Here is a 15,645-nt window from a genome sequence, read left to right on the forward strand (position 1 = left end):
GATGCTTCAATGTATCTACCTACCTCACATGGGTGTTATGTGGATTAAAAGGCAGTAATTGTGAAATCCTGGAAACGAAACACCCTCTCCAAATGCTAAGCAGTCTATTTGGGACAACTCAAGTATGGATTTTCTAGAGAAGTAGGACAGGCATAGGCCCCAATTTTGAAAAGGAAACAGTTATGGAGCACACCAGCAATGTTTAATCTGCTTTGATTCTTAAAAGCTGACAATATGCAGGTACTCAAAGAGAAGTGATATCCTTCCAGAAACGCTGCACTTACATGTAAAATACAACTTTTGAAGTTTATTAACCCAACAGGCAGATTATATCACTGTTACTGTCTTTAAATCCTTGCAGAGACTTCATAAGTTGATTACAAAAATGTCCTCAAATGTTCACACTAAGCAAAGTAACATAGCAAAGTTATTTATAGGCATATAAATGTTTCTGCAGAATACTCATAAATGTTTTCTCCCCAAATAGAACACGAGTGGCTACATTTATACTGCAAAGATACATATAGCTGTTCATACTGCTATCTCCATATTATTTTTACAGTATAGCTGTAGTAATTAACGTTCAGAGGACAAAGTCTATATAATTGAAAGATAAGAAAATGTACTACTCATGGCAGAGGAACAATTTTTTTTCTATTTTATTCATTCCAAACACTTGTAAGGATTAAATGAAACTAAAAATTTAAGGCCACACTTTCAGTTTACTTGAAAGGCAACCAAGAAAGGAGACTATCGGATTATATTTTATTGTTTTACATTAGTTGAATGAGGCCACAGGGTAGAATTAATATAATATTAATATTTAGTAGGGATACAAAGGTCACACCATCACAATACCCTTCTCAAAAGGTTGCTTTGAGGAATAAAAGTTACCAGGTCGCATGGGCTCTGGAGTAAGAATGTCTGGGTTCAAATTCTTACTCTTCCATTTATTAACTGTTTGACTTTGAGCAAGTTATTTTGTTAGCCTTTTCTGGTATCCTTGAACTAGGCTGATTTTTTTTCTGAGTTCATGCTCTTCCAGCACTCAGTACTTCTCCTGTGTGATTTACACAACTGTAACTACATATTGGTTTATTATTTATGTCTGTCTCCCAGCTAGACTGCAAGGATGCATAATGGAGAAACCGTGTACAGTATATTCTGTATGTCAATGCTTGGCATATAATAGGATCTCAATATTGTTTAAAGATCTACGCTAAGGATTTATATCTATTTCCTAATTTAGCTGTTAAAAAAGATTCTAAAGTTAATGTTGGTACTACTGTCCTAAAAAGAAAGTGAAGTTCAGGGGGGTAAAGTACCTTGCCAGGGGTACTAAGTGCTATATTCAAAACCTAAACCTAGGTCTCATCACCAGAGCCCTACACTACAGGGCTCCATAAACCAACAAGCTGACAAATTCATAATATTTTGTGCAATTTTGAACCTAAATGCTAGTGGAACTGATTGGGCAAATGCACACGTGCCTAATAAACCCACTAATTTACTTCCCCTTCCTGTTTAGAAATAATCCAACACAAGAAACCCAAATAAGTGTTTTCAGGTCTGTATAACATTGCTTTCTTATTAATGGAACAGAAATGATAGCATGAGTTTAGAATATACTTTATAAAATTATTAATAAAATCAGGAACTCAGGAGGGAAGGGAAAATGTCCAACAGATTCAGCCACAATAGTATGATTGCTTTCTTGCTTCTTCAAACAGTAAGTGTCCTCTGATGCTCTTCACAGGGAGCCAGTGCTGATGTGACAAGGCACGGTCCTAGGAGTCCCAGCCATAGCTCTTAGACTCACCAGCCATATTATGTATATATACATATATACACGCACACACACACACACACACACACACATATATATTTTTTACTTTGACCTTGAATTCCTCATCTGCAAAATGAGTGGACTAGATTAGCTCTTTGAGGTTTCCTCTGAATTTAGGATTCCATTATTTATGTTAAACAAGAAGGAGGAAATAACAGTAACCACTGAGTCGATCACCAATGGCCTCTATTTGGCTAAAGGCCTCATGGGTAGGTCTCCTCAGGCTCCATTCAAACAATTTGATGGCTGAAGCCTAAGTTACGCAGTCATTTTTTCCTGGACTACCTAAGCTACATTAGCAAGACTAAAACCTCCCCTAAGATTTAACCCCACAAATTTTAATAAATACGTGACTTAGTAACTCTTTGGGGAAATAATCGTTTGCACAGCCTTTCAGTCTTTGTTTTGCAATCCTTAAATCCAACAAAACCTGTAATACGGGGAAGACAGATTCGAAATTTCTCATGCAGGGAAGGCATTTCTGGAATTGTAACAAAATTAGTTTGGGGAGGAAGGTTAGTCTATTTTTATTCATTGTGTGGAACACATGAGTATTTTACTTGGACCTACAGACGGAACCCTCCTCCCCGCCTGCACCAAGTCTACACACACGCACACAGATACGTGATGCGTGCTTCTGAAATTCCTGGGTCACTCTAAGAATTGCTGAAGGGAAAGATATTCCACGGATCTGGTGGCCTTAACCTGGACCAAGGCCATGATTTATGCCACGTAGTTTTGTGATATTTGGAAAACAGTTTAGCAAAATTCTTTTAAATATGATTTCAACATCATAAAAGGAAATTTAATCTACTGGCATTTATAAACATAATCCTTTGATACCAAAATCTGCCTTTCGAACTTGTTTTTCTTGTTGACTTAACATATATGCAGCCAATACTAAAGTTTCATGAACTTTTTCTATATTTCTTTTAAATTGTCATGATCTTTTTCTATTTTAATTGAATAATATACTACCTTCCAATTTTTCAAATACAGTAATATATATCCCTAGAAGATATCTTCAACCTTTTTTCATTCAAAATGTTCAGTTTTCTCTAGGTTGTTCTGCATGTTACATCAATATGTTATCCTAAGGCCTTTAGGTTCCATTCCTCTGGTTTAAAAACAAAAAAGAAGAGAAAATTTGTGTAATCTACAGTTTAACAATTCCTCTTATCAACAAACTCCTTGTGCACATACAGTCAAGGAATTCACTCTGGACAGAGTTCACATGTGTTTCGCTAGACTAAGGTACAAGTTACCCAATTTTTCTCTCCCCACCTACAGGTCCTGCTCTCTGGAGGATTTCTTGGCCCTTTGAACTTTGACAATTTAAGAATCTTTTTAAAATTATGTCAGAGGTGAAAGACAGCTGAAGTTAACAATCCAAAAATTTTGGATTCCCTTTCTTTTTGAAGAAAAGGCAGACACTCTGGACTTGCTGAAATTGGAGGGACATACCTTTCTTATGATACGCTCTTTAGACACCAGCTCTCAAAGTAGATTCTCTTTTGAATTGTTCAAAACTTTTCCAACAAATATTTCATTTTTAATTGGCTTTACAATGTCAAAACATGATAAAATAGAGAAATAGCTTAAAAGAATAAAATTTCACTCATAATTGGCCACAACAGAGCACATCATTACTTTTTCATGTTCTTTGCCAGTTTTTATTCAAATGCATAGTTTTGCATGGTTTAATTTCAAAAATAAATGTAAATTTAATTTTAAAATTTTCTTCAATAGAAGATTGCACACATTTTTCCAATCTACAATCATTCCAATTGAGGTACTATGATTTAATTAACAAATTCCCTTGCTGTAGGGTGTTTAAAATTGCCTTAGAGTTTTAGTTATTATACAAAACATTGCAAGTGATTATTAATACTTTGTGCATATTGTTGCTTTTAAATTACTTGCCTAAAATAAATTGTCAGTAGTACAATTACTAGGTCTAAATATTTTGGCAACTTTTGATTTACATGAATAAATGCTTTCCAAGAAAAGGGACAATAACAATCAATGTTACCCACCAGCAATACATGTGCATACCAATGCTACTACCGTCTTATCATCACTGAGTTTTATCATAACAAAACAAATTTTGGTAAATTAAAGAATAAAATTAACATTTTCTTGTTTATTCTCTAATAAAGTTAAAATTTTGGTAAAGTTAAACCTTTTCCATTTATTCGTTTTATAAATTATCTCTTTGTGGACTTAGCATATATAATCTAATAGATAAATTATGCTATTTGTAAATATGATTGAATTCTTTAAGTGGGACAGCCATAAACTCTTACCTGTGATATCTGATACAAATATTTCTTAACCATATTTTTTAATATTTACTGTGTTAATTTTAGCTTTCCCCAATGACTCTAAATTTTTAGACAGTTAAGTCCTTTGATCTTTCCTTTTGAATCATTCTCTGCAGGCCTCCTCCAGCTACTCTCCAATCTTCCGCATCGAATGTCTTGCATGCATGTGTGGCTTTCTGACTTCCTCATTTCTTCTCCTAGTTACCTTTACTTACTATTGGGCTTCGTCATTTATTTTAGTACCCTCCACCTCCTTTGTTCTTCTTCAATTATATACACATACACAATCCTGCTATGAACAGCAGAAAGAACCCTGAACCTGAGTAGTAAGTTTGAAGATGCCAGGAATTGCTACCTTGAACTCTAGCACTGAATGGTTTTTGTGGTTCCCCTGATAACTAAACCTAGCCTGCATGGCATTCCTCTGCTGCCTGTGCTCCAACCCTTCTCTGCCATCACTAACTTGTTTCTCCAACATCTTGTCCTCCTCCTTTTGCTACAATGAACACACAGACCCCAAAACAAGCATCTACCTCCATCTCTTACGTCCTTACTTCCTGCCTCTCATGCCCAACTGCGCCCTACCTTTATCATTACAGAGCCCTTCCACTGAATCGAATAGAACCTCCTCTCTGTTAAGAAAAGTCTTCTCCATGCTTCAATATTTTCTTGCACATTTTTTCTTCCTCCTTTCACCAGAAAACAGAGCTTTTCCTTCTCATATCAGTACCTCCTAGCATAAGCTTTGCTTCCTTATAATGCTTTTAGACCACTTCACCATAGCCACCTCTTCATAACTTTCTACCTGAAGCTATGATATCTGCTTATATATGGACCTCAGCATCCCCATCCACCGATTTCAGGGAGTTTGTTCATCTATCTGCATGAATTCAACACTTAGCTGACAGTTGTTCACCACACGCTATCTGCTTCTATTCTTATAAACAACATTCTTCAAACCAATGGCCAAAACTATCCTCTAAGTTTCTCAGTTTTCAGATTTCTAAAACTATCAGCTCTAATTCACATCAACCATATCCAATTTATAGCATAAAGTTGTTGATTCCATTAAATTTTCTACATTGCCATGTCATTAACCAACCAAATAAGTTTTACTTATTCTTTTCCAAAATGGAAGCCTTTCATTTCTTTTTCTTGCCTGATGCACTAGCTAGAGTCTCTACTACAATGCTAAATAGAAGTGGAGAGAAAGACATCCATGTCTTGTTCCTGATTTGATCAGGAAACAATTCAGTCCTTCTCCATTAAGTATGACAACAGCTGTAAGGTTCTCAGAGAGGTCCTTTTCTAGTTGAGAGAATTCCTTTCTATTCCTACTTCGTTGAGAGTTTTTATCAGAAACTAATGTTGGATTTTTTTTGCATATTTTAAGATGATTTTTTTTAGTTTATTGGTATTATGAATTAAACTTATTGATTTTTTTTCTTTTTAATTTTTTTTTATTTCAGGAAATTATGAGGGTACAAACATTTTGGTTACATGTTATGACTTTGCCACATCCCAACCATGATTTCAGACGTGCCCTTTCCGCCCCCAACAATGCTCACCACATCCATTAGTTGTGAGTTTATCCACCCCAACTCCCTACCCCCAAAGAATATTACTACTGTGTGAGCACCTTAGTGTTGATCAGTCAGTGCCAGTTGGATGCAGAGTACATGAGGTGCCTGTTCTTTCATTCTTGTGATACCTCACTTCGGAGGATAGGCTCAAGCTCTATCCAGGAAAATATAAGAGGTGCTAGATCATCATCATTTTTTATAATTGAGTAATATTCCATTGTATACATATACCATATTTTATTAATCCACTCACGGATTGACAGGCACTTGGGTTGTTTCTACATCCTTGCTATAGTGAATTGTGTTGCCATTAACATTCAAGTGCAGATGTCTTTATTACAGAATGACTTTTGTTCCTTTGGGTAGATGCCTAATAGTGGTATTGCTGGATCAAATGGTAGTTCTACTTGTAGCTCTTTGAGGTATCTCCAAATTCTTTTCCACAGAGGTTGCACTAATTTTCAGTCCCACCAGCAGTTTAAGAGTGTTCCTGTCTCTCCACATACTCACCAGCATTTGTTGTTTTGGGATTTTTTGATAAAGGCCAATCTTACTGGAGTTAGATGATATCTCATTGTGGTTTTAATTTGCATTTCCCTAATGATTAGAGATGTTGAGCATTTTTTTTATGTGTTTGTTGGCCAAAACTTATTGATTTTTGAATGTGAAACCAACCCTACACTCCTGGGATAAATATCACTTGGTTGTGATATATTATCCTATTAATATATTATTGTTGGATTTGTTTTGCTATATTTTTGTTTATAATTTCTTATCTGTGTTCATGAAGGATATTGGTATGTAGTTTTCTTGTAATATCTTTGTCTGGTTCTGTCTGGATTAATGCTGGTCTTATAAAGGAATTGGGGAGTTTTCCTTCCTATTCAATTTTCTGGAAGAGACTGTACAGAATTGGCATTATTTCTTCCTTAAAACTAGTAGGATTCACTGGTAAAGCCAACTAGACTACAAGTTTTCTTTCTCTTTTTAACTATAATTTCAATTCCTTTAATAGATATAGGTCTATCAGCGTTCTCTGTTTCTTCTTGAGTGAGATTTGATGATTTATTTTTCAAGGAAATTGTTCATTTTATCTAAGATATCAAATTTATTGACATAAATTGTTTCATAATATTCCCTTCCACTCTTAATATTTATAGCATCTATACTGATGTTATCTCTCTCATTCCTGATATTGGTAATTAGTGTCTTCTTTGGTTTTTCCTGATCCATTTGGCTAGAGTTTTATCAGTTTTATTGACCCTCTCATTGATCAAAAAATTTGGTCTCACAAATTTTCTCTATGGTTTTTCTATTTTATTGATTTTCACCTTGATTTTTATCATTTATTTTCTTCTGCTTACTTTGGATTTAATCCATTCTTCTCTTTTACTTCCTTAAGGAAGAAGCTGGGGTCATTGATTTGAGGTCCTTCTTTTCTAATACAGGCACTTAGTGCTATCAATTTCCCCCAACATACTGCTTTAGAAGTATACCACAAATTCTGATATGTTGTATTGTGTTTTAGTGCAAAATGCCTTATCATTTCAATTTTGATCCTTTCATGATTCATGGATTATTTAAAAGTAATTGAGTTTCCAAATATTTGGGGATATTTTTCAGAGACCTTCTTGTTATTGATTTCTAATTCAATTTCATTGTGGTCTCAGAATATATTTACTATGACTTGGACCCATTTAAATTTATTGATACTTGTATGATATACTAGATTATGGTCTAATTTGGTACATGTTACATGTGCACTTGAGAAGAATGTCTTCTGTTGGGTGGAGTATTCTATAAATGTTAATCAGATCAAGCTAGCTGATAGTGTTGTTCAAGTGTCCTATATTTTAGGAGATTTTCTTCTAACATGATTATTGAAAGAGATTGAAATCTATGATTATAATTGTGGGTTTGTCTATTTCTCTTTGCCATTCTTTCACTTTTTGCTTCTTATATCTTGAAGCTCTTTTATTGGGTACATAAATGTTTAGCATTATTTCCTCTTGATTAAAGTTCATTATGAAATGAACTTCTTTACCCCCAGCATTATTCTTTGCTCTGAAATCTATGTTGTCTGATATTAATATAGCCACTCAAATTTTATTCTGACTAGTATTAGTATGATGTATCTTTTTCCATCCTTTTACTTTTAACCTATTTGAATCTTTAAAGTTCATTTCTTAACATAAGTATTAGGTTGGGTCTTGCTTTTTAAAATCTAATCATATCAACCTTGGTCTCTTAACTGAGGCATCTAGATCATTTACATTTAATTCGATTATTGATTATTACATTTGAATGTATCACCTTGCTACTTGTTTCCTATTTTTTCCATCTATATGGAAAAAATACCACTTCATATACAGCATAAGAACCTATAATAGTGTATTTTCTTTTTCACCCTATTACCTTTATACTATTCTCATGTATTTTACTTTTTTATGTTATAAATTCTACAATATATGGTTATTATTTGTTAAAACAGTTACCTTTTAAAGATATTTAAATAATAAGAACTAAATTTTATGTAATTATCTACATAGTTTCCATTTCTGGTACCCCTCATTCTTCTATAGAGATCCAAACAAATTTCTATCTGATATTATTTTTCTTCTGCCTGAAAGACTTCCTTTAACAATTCTTATACTGTTGTCTGCTAGCAATAAATTCTTTCAATCTTTTTATATCTGAAAAAGGTTTCATTTTTACTTTCTTTTTAAAATATATTTTTATTGACTATTAGTTGACTCTTTTCTTCCTTTCAGTATTTTAAAGATGCTGCTCCACTGTCTTCCCACTTGCATTATATCCAGTGAAAAATCTGATGTCATCCTTAGTTTTATTCTCATGTATGTCTTTTATCTGCTTTTAATATTTTGTCTTTCGATTACTCAAGGTTCTCAGGAGAAAACTCTGATAAGTGAAGAAAGTACACTTTTTATTGCTCTTACACATATTTTTGGAAGCTATTTTGCTTGAAGGGAATTATTAAGCTAATAAAGTTTATATAACTTTGTAACATACTGCTCAAAAGATATCCACAATTTTACAAACAATCAGTAAAGTACATACTCTCATCAGAAATCCTAAACCTTGTATATCACTAAACTTCATTTGAAGACCTAAACTGGCATCCTATCTCTGTCACTAGCTATGTAACATCAGCAATGTCAACATACCTTCGATCCTCAGGTGATTTAAAAACACAATACGGAAAAAGATTCTTATTCATCCCATAGGTTGTTCCTAGGCTCACAGAGGATATTTTATGTAAAAACACTATACAGATTCAAATTATTGTCATTTGTTTATTCATTTGACAGACATCTGTACCTATGCCCAAATCTCGTGCCAGGCTCTAGGAATACAATGCTCTATCTGCCCATAAGAGCATAAACCCAGGATGGGGAGATGGACATGTAAACAAAGCAGTGTTACAGGCACTAAATGGCAGAAATATGGACAACTTCCAGTGGGGAGAGAAGAGGGGGTTCAGTTTGGAGGGGGAAGGTTTGCATGCACAGAGGCTATGAATGATCTCTGCTCATCCACTCTAGGGTCTCCCTACCCCTTATTCTTTCTTTCATCCTAAAATCAAGCTATGTCTCTGTTTCTTTGCAGCATCACAGTCTCTTATCTTAATTTTACATCTGGAAAGCTCTCAAAACCTGTACTTTTTTTCTAACTTATTTGGTGGCAAAATCTGACCTGAACTGATTGATGTAAGGCTTTTTCAATCATCAGTATTTTTCCTGCTTGCCAGGACATGCTAGTTAATGATTTCTTCACCTACCTATCACCTAAGCCAGGAATTGAGCCAGCTAGGGCTTCCAACTTCCCCAAACCCGACTGCACAAAGCTCTGTCAATTCTAGGCCTCAAATACGTATCCTAGCTATTCCCCCCTCTCCATGCCTCCAGCCATTGCCTTAGCCAAGGCCTTCATCATCTCAGCTGCACCATTACAAAAATCTTCTGAATTTCCTGTAACAATAATCCTCACAATTCAGCCTCCACATTATGTCCAGCTTAATCCTTCTCTAAAGAACATGTCCTCATGTATTATAGTCTCCTTGCTTAAAATATTCTGATGTCTTTGCACTCTCTATAGAAAAAGCTAAAATTCCTGAGCGTGGCATAAAAGGTTGGCCAATATGTAGCCACCACAGACCTCTTATGACTTGTCTCCCGGCACTCTATTTCACATACACTTCCAGGCATAATTGTGGTTCCCAGGAGGTGCCAATTTGTTTCATGCCCCTTTGCCATCACACAAGCTTTCCTGTGCCCTGAAATCCTCTTTTTTCCCCACCCCACTCTCTTGTTCCTGCATATCTACCAGATTTACTTATCAACTTCAGATCTGATGGAGAAAACCTCATCGGGCGTCTTTGCCTTTCCCTGTTCCAGGCAACACTGACCACTCCTTTGTATATTTCTGACATGAACTTAATGTTTATGAGACCAGTAGACTGAGACTCCTGGAATACTGGGATCACTGCTTATCCCCAGTGTCTAACATTGGACCTAGCACATAGTAGGTGCTCAAAAAGTGAATAATCTTTTCAACTTTCCCAGACAATGTCTTGCCCTACTCTTTCCTCAGCAGCTCTTCCCCTACGGCAGCTCTGTTCTTCATCTCCTACAACTGTTATTCCACTATTTTCTCTAATTTATATTCTTCTTTTCTGCTTCATTATCAGAAGAAAGAGAAGAAGCCTTTGGGGAGTGATAATAGCCCTAGGCCAGGGTTTCTCACCCTTGGCACTAATAACATTTTCGGACAGATAACTATTTTGGGGGACTGGCCTATGCATTGTAGGATGTTTAGTGGCATCACCGGCCTCTACCCCCTAGATGCCAGTAGCATCCTCCCTTACAACATCTCCAGACATTGCCAAATGTCCCCTGGGGAGGGTGAGGGGGGTGAAATCTCCCCTGAAAACCACTGCCCTAGACTGACTTTTCTTGACTACCTCAGGAGACAACGGGGCAAAGCTGATCAATAGTCTCCTGTACTGACTATCCACTAGACAAAAAAAGATGAGGGAAGAAGATTCAGATACATCAGTTTACTGTTTAGGGAGTGCATGACGAACAAATGTAGGCTGGAGTGACACTTCAGGGAAGGACAACACTCAGTGGGCCTGACATGAATTCATTTTGTCATAGCACGAGAGTTCCAGGTTACAGGATTAGTTGTATATTTTCTTGGGTTTGACTTATTCAGTGCAACTGAAATGACCAGCCAGAGGGATACATTTGATGCAGCAATTTAATGCTATTAAATCCTCCTCAAATCTTTCTTAAAAAGAGATAGAGTATTTAAAATTAAAACAAATAAACTGAGCAAAGCATTAAACTGCAAAGAGAGACAAGAGGAGGAAAGAAATCATACAAATAGTATAGGAAACTAGAATGTCTCGGGGACAAAAAAGAGAAAAGGCTAGAACACTGGCGCGGTACCCACCTGTGGTCGACACAACTTCCTCAGGGCTTTCACTGCAGAGCTTTGACAATAGACTTGTCTTGCCAGAACCTGTGAGGCCTATGCAAACCAGGTCATATTCTGGGCGTGCAGGTGGTGGTCCCTTGCAGCAAAGTGCTCTAAAACACTGCCAAGAGAGGGAGAAAAAATGTGGTTCTTTTAAATAAGATTGTGGAAACAAACCTTAGGAACATTTAACATGACTAAATAAATATTAAGACTATTTAAGTAATTAAACAAACTGTTAATTATAAGGAGGAAAATGGTAACTTAAGAATGGAGAAACTTGGCCGGGCACGGTGGCTCACGCCTGTAATCCTAGCACTCTGGGAGGCCGAGGCGGGTGGATCGCTCAAGGTCAGGAGTTCGAGACCAGCCTGAGCAAGAGCGAGACCTCGTCTCTACTAAAAATAGAAAGAAATTATATGGACAACTAAAATATATATAGAAAAAATTAGCCGGGCATGGTGGCACATGCCTGTAGTCCCAGCTACTCGGGAGGCTGAGGCAGTAGGATCGCTTGAGCCCAGGAGTTTGAGGTTGCTGTGAGCTAGGCTGACGCCACGGCACTCACTCTAGCCCGGGCAACAAAGTGAGACTCTGTCTCAAAAAAAAAGAATGGAGAAACCACCTTAACCAAGTGATCAAAGTTAACATCCTTAGTCAGGAGACATATGGCTACCTCGTGGCAGGTGTGCCACAAGGGGCATGACATCATCACGCAGGATTCCTGCCAAAACTGCACAACCCGAATCTAAGCATGAGGAAGCCGGATAACATCAATCTGAGGGGCATTCTATAAGACAACTGGCCTGTTCTCCTCAAAAATATCAGTGTCTTAAAAGCCAAAGACAGACTGAGGAACTGTTCCAGGTTAAAGAAGACTAAAAAGACATAATAATGAAATGCAATGCATCTTGGACTGGATCCTAGATCAAGAAGGAAAAAAATGCCATAAACAACATTATGGAGACAATAGGTGAGGATTGAATACAGATTTCAGAAGGTTAAATTTCCTCAATGTAATAATTGCACTGTGGTTATGTAAAGAAAACCATTGTTCTGAGAAAACATTCTAAATATTTAGAATGCCTCTAAGTATTTAGAGGTGAAAGGTCATGATGTCTTTGATTAACTGGCTCAGAAAAATTCTAAATCTCTATACCTCCATCTCTATCTGGTGAGGAGAGTGATAAAGCAAATGTGGTAAAATTGTAATGACTGATGAAGCTGAGAAAACAGAAAATTCCTTGTTCTAGTCTTAGAACTCTTTGGTATCATTTGATATCATTTTAAAAATCATTAAATTGAGTCCCTGTATATGTCACTACCTTCCTGGCCTTGGCTAAACTCTGTTTCAGGTCAACTGACCTCAGGGTACTATGAACTATTGTGCATGTTGTTAGTGCACCACACACCCCTGTTTGCTCTGCAAGAATTAAAGACAAGAGGATCTGGGAGACAGAATATTATTCATGTAGTTATTATCTTTCTACTTACCCCATATCCATTTCTTAGGGGCCAAGTATGTTCCAGTTTATAGAGCCTGAAAGATTTAGCCCTGAATGACTCATGAGAAAAAGAAAGAGGAAAGAGGGAGGTAGACCTACTCACTTCTGGGTCATCTGGAGACCATGACAGAAGAGACCTATAAGAAGCCTGTGTTGATTCTTCTCAGATAAAATCTCCATCCTAATTGGCTGTCGTGCTCTCATAAATCAAGCCTGATTATTTCTCTCCCTCATTTCTCACATCTAGTCAACAAATCCAGTGCATATGACTCTGAAGTAGCTCCAGAATCTGTCTGCTTCTCTCCAGCCCAGGCCACCATCACCTGGACAACATCAACATTCTCTCACTGGTTCCAGCACATTTACTCTTACACCCTCTGTTCTCTACACAGCAGCCAATGCGATTGTTCATAAAAAGAAAATCCTATCAGATCTGCTTACACCACTTCAGTGACTTCTCCCAGCTCTTGGGCCCAAACTCTTATCAAGGTCTACCCCACACTTCATGATGTGCTGCAGCCAACCCCTCCAGCCACGCCGACCTTCTCTCACCTCAAGGCACTTACTGTGCTGTTCCATCTTCCCTCAACTTGGCTTAGCCAATTCCCCATCAGTTTTTAGGTCTCAGCTTAATCACACCCCTTCCTCAGCGCAGTCTGCTCTGATCCTAAGACTGTGCTAGCAATTCATGTATGCTCGGCAGTACTTGTGTGAATTCATCACACAGACAATTACAGTCTTTTATTCATCACCAGACTGTGAGAACCATGTCTGTCCACCTCCATCCCAGTATGCCCAGTGCCTAGCAGAAGATATAGCACAGAATCTATACTCAGTAAGTAACTATTGAGTGAAGAATGAATGATATTTAAATTTCACCTAAGAAAAGAAAAAAGAAATCATAACGGTTAATAGGATACTTTTATCTATACTCTCCAGGCCCCTGCATGCTTCAAGAAAATAGTGCCAAAATAAGAGAAAACCTTGGCTTTTTCACTTCACTTAAATGACAGAAGTTAGCCTAGTTCCCAATAGACTGAGTTTGATGTACAGGACCAACTTTCTCAGATTAGAAAGCTTCTTTTTGTCCAATATTCATTTTTCCTCAGGTTTCTTTCTTTCTTTTTTTTTTTTTTTAAGGAGGTTTTGCCTACTTTTGGTAAACAATTTTATGCCCCATATTCTTCAAGGATTTATTCAACTCTAATCATATTACCTCTCAGTCTTTTCAAGCTGGAGGAGTTCTACTTATTTCAGCTGGCCTTCATACACCAGCCTCTCCTACTCCTTTGTTGGGTGCTCTTCCTTGGCCTCACTTTAGTTCCAGTATGCCTTCTCCTACAAGATTAATGACCACAACTACCAATAACATTCTAGATGTCAACACATCATATCCCGGATTTGTGTCAAGGCTGGCTGATGCTGACTGACTTTTTACAAACTTTTTGTAAAGTCTGTCTCCCAGACTCATGATGAGAGTCTTTCTCAGAGATAGATTTATGTGTGCGTATGTATGTATATATGCATATATGCATTCCCTCAAAGATGGCCACTAACTAGCAGCTGTTCGCACTTAGGAAAGGTCTTCCATGTTCAGTTATGGCAGGCAACAATGCTAGTCACCTAGTTTCTCATACTAGGCTTCTTTGGTCTTTGTTGAGAAGGGAAAAGGGGAGAGACTCTGTTCCTCGATCTGGAGACCCCCACTGTCATTCAGCTCCTCTGCCAGAATTCCTCTGGACTATCTCCTGGAGGGGACTGGCCCAATTATCATAAATCTTAAATACGAAATGATATTGTATGTGACTAACTTCTATATCATTCTGTTTAAATTACTTGTATACTAATATCACTCAACATATTTTAGCCAAAAGTTCCACAATTTGATCTTCATGTTCTTTTTTAAAATCCAGCATCTAAAAACTTTGAAGTCCATTAATATCTATATCACCTGTTAATTTATTCTAGGTCACCTGATGCTTCTGACATAAAAGACAATTTAGCAGTGACATTCCCCTTCTTCTTTGTTCTTTTCTTTTTATATTCTTAGAAGTGATGCCATCTCCACTCCCATGGTTCCAATCACATAGTGGTAAAGACTTCCAATATGACATCTCCCCCAGCACCTCCCAAATCTTTTTCCTGAACTCCAGGCTCTATAGTTCTAACTGATCTGTAAGAACCCAAACTAAAACTGAATAAAACAAAATCCTCCCCCAAAAACCAGAGGCTAGGGAAATAAGGTATTTTGGAACATAAAAATTAGACTGATAGTTATTATAAGGAAGAATCTTTGAAATAAATAGCAGATTCTTAGAAATAAATATGTATTTGAAATAAATGAATAAAAAAATCCATCCTATGGCTAACAGGAATAGTGTCAGATTTTGATACAACAAAATAAAACTTTTAAGAGTATGCTACTTCAAATAGGGAAGGACTGTTCATGTTTTTTGTGTCAGTTCCTAAAAACTACACAGAGTTTTCATTTGGTTTTTGTTTTAAAACTTAACAAAGCTTTGGATCTTATAGTCAATTTACTTAAAATTACTCATTTTGGCCTCTAGACTATACTGTACCAAAGTTCATTGTGTTTGTCTCCTACAGCAGCTCTTGCATTGTTAAGAGTAAGCCCCTTTCACTGTTGTACAATGCGAAACACAATGCTGTCGGCAGTCCTGACAGCAAGCGGCAAACTCAGGCTTCATTCCCAGGCCAGACACTAAGGCATTGTATAACTCTGTTCAAGCCTCATAAACCTATCCATGCTTCAGTTTCCCCATGATTAACCAGTAACGTTTTAACACTATCTGCCACTTCCTTTCTTAGGGAGGATGTTATGAGGCATGGGTTCAATGCATTATGCTACTAAGAAAGGCACCACATGG

At 36.9% G+C, this 15,645-nt stretch overlaps 1 protein-coding gene across 1 annotated transcript in view; it reads right to left on the minus strand.

Annotated features, from left to right (window-relative positions):
* The window catches only part of ARL15 (ARF like GTPase 15), a 399,577-nt gene that overhangs the window by 249,599 nt on the left and 134,333 nt on the right, over positions 1-15,645 (minus strand). The window contains exon 2 of the mRNA XM_069492347.1: positions 11,229-11,373. Coding sequence (XP_069348448.1) covers positions 11,229-11,373 — 145 coding nt within the window. The remainder of the gene's footprint in view (positions 1-11,228; positions 11,374-15,645) is intronic.

The sequence above is a fragment of the Eulemur rufifrons genome, chromosome 17, assembly GCF_041146395.1.
Source record: "Eulemur rufifrons isolate Redbay chromosome 17, OSU_ERuf_1, whole genome shotgun sequence".
Lineage (NCBI taxonomy): Eukaryota > Metazoa > Chordata > Mammalia > Primates > Lemuridae > Eulemur > Eulemur rufifrons.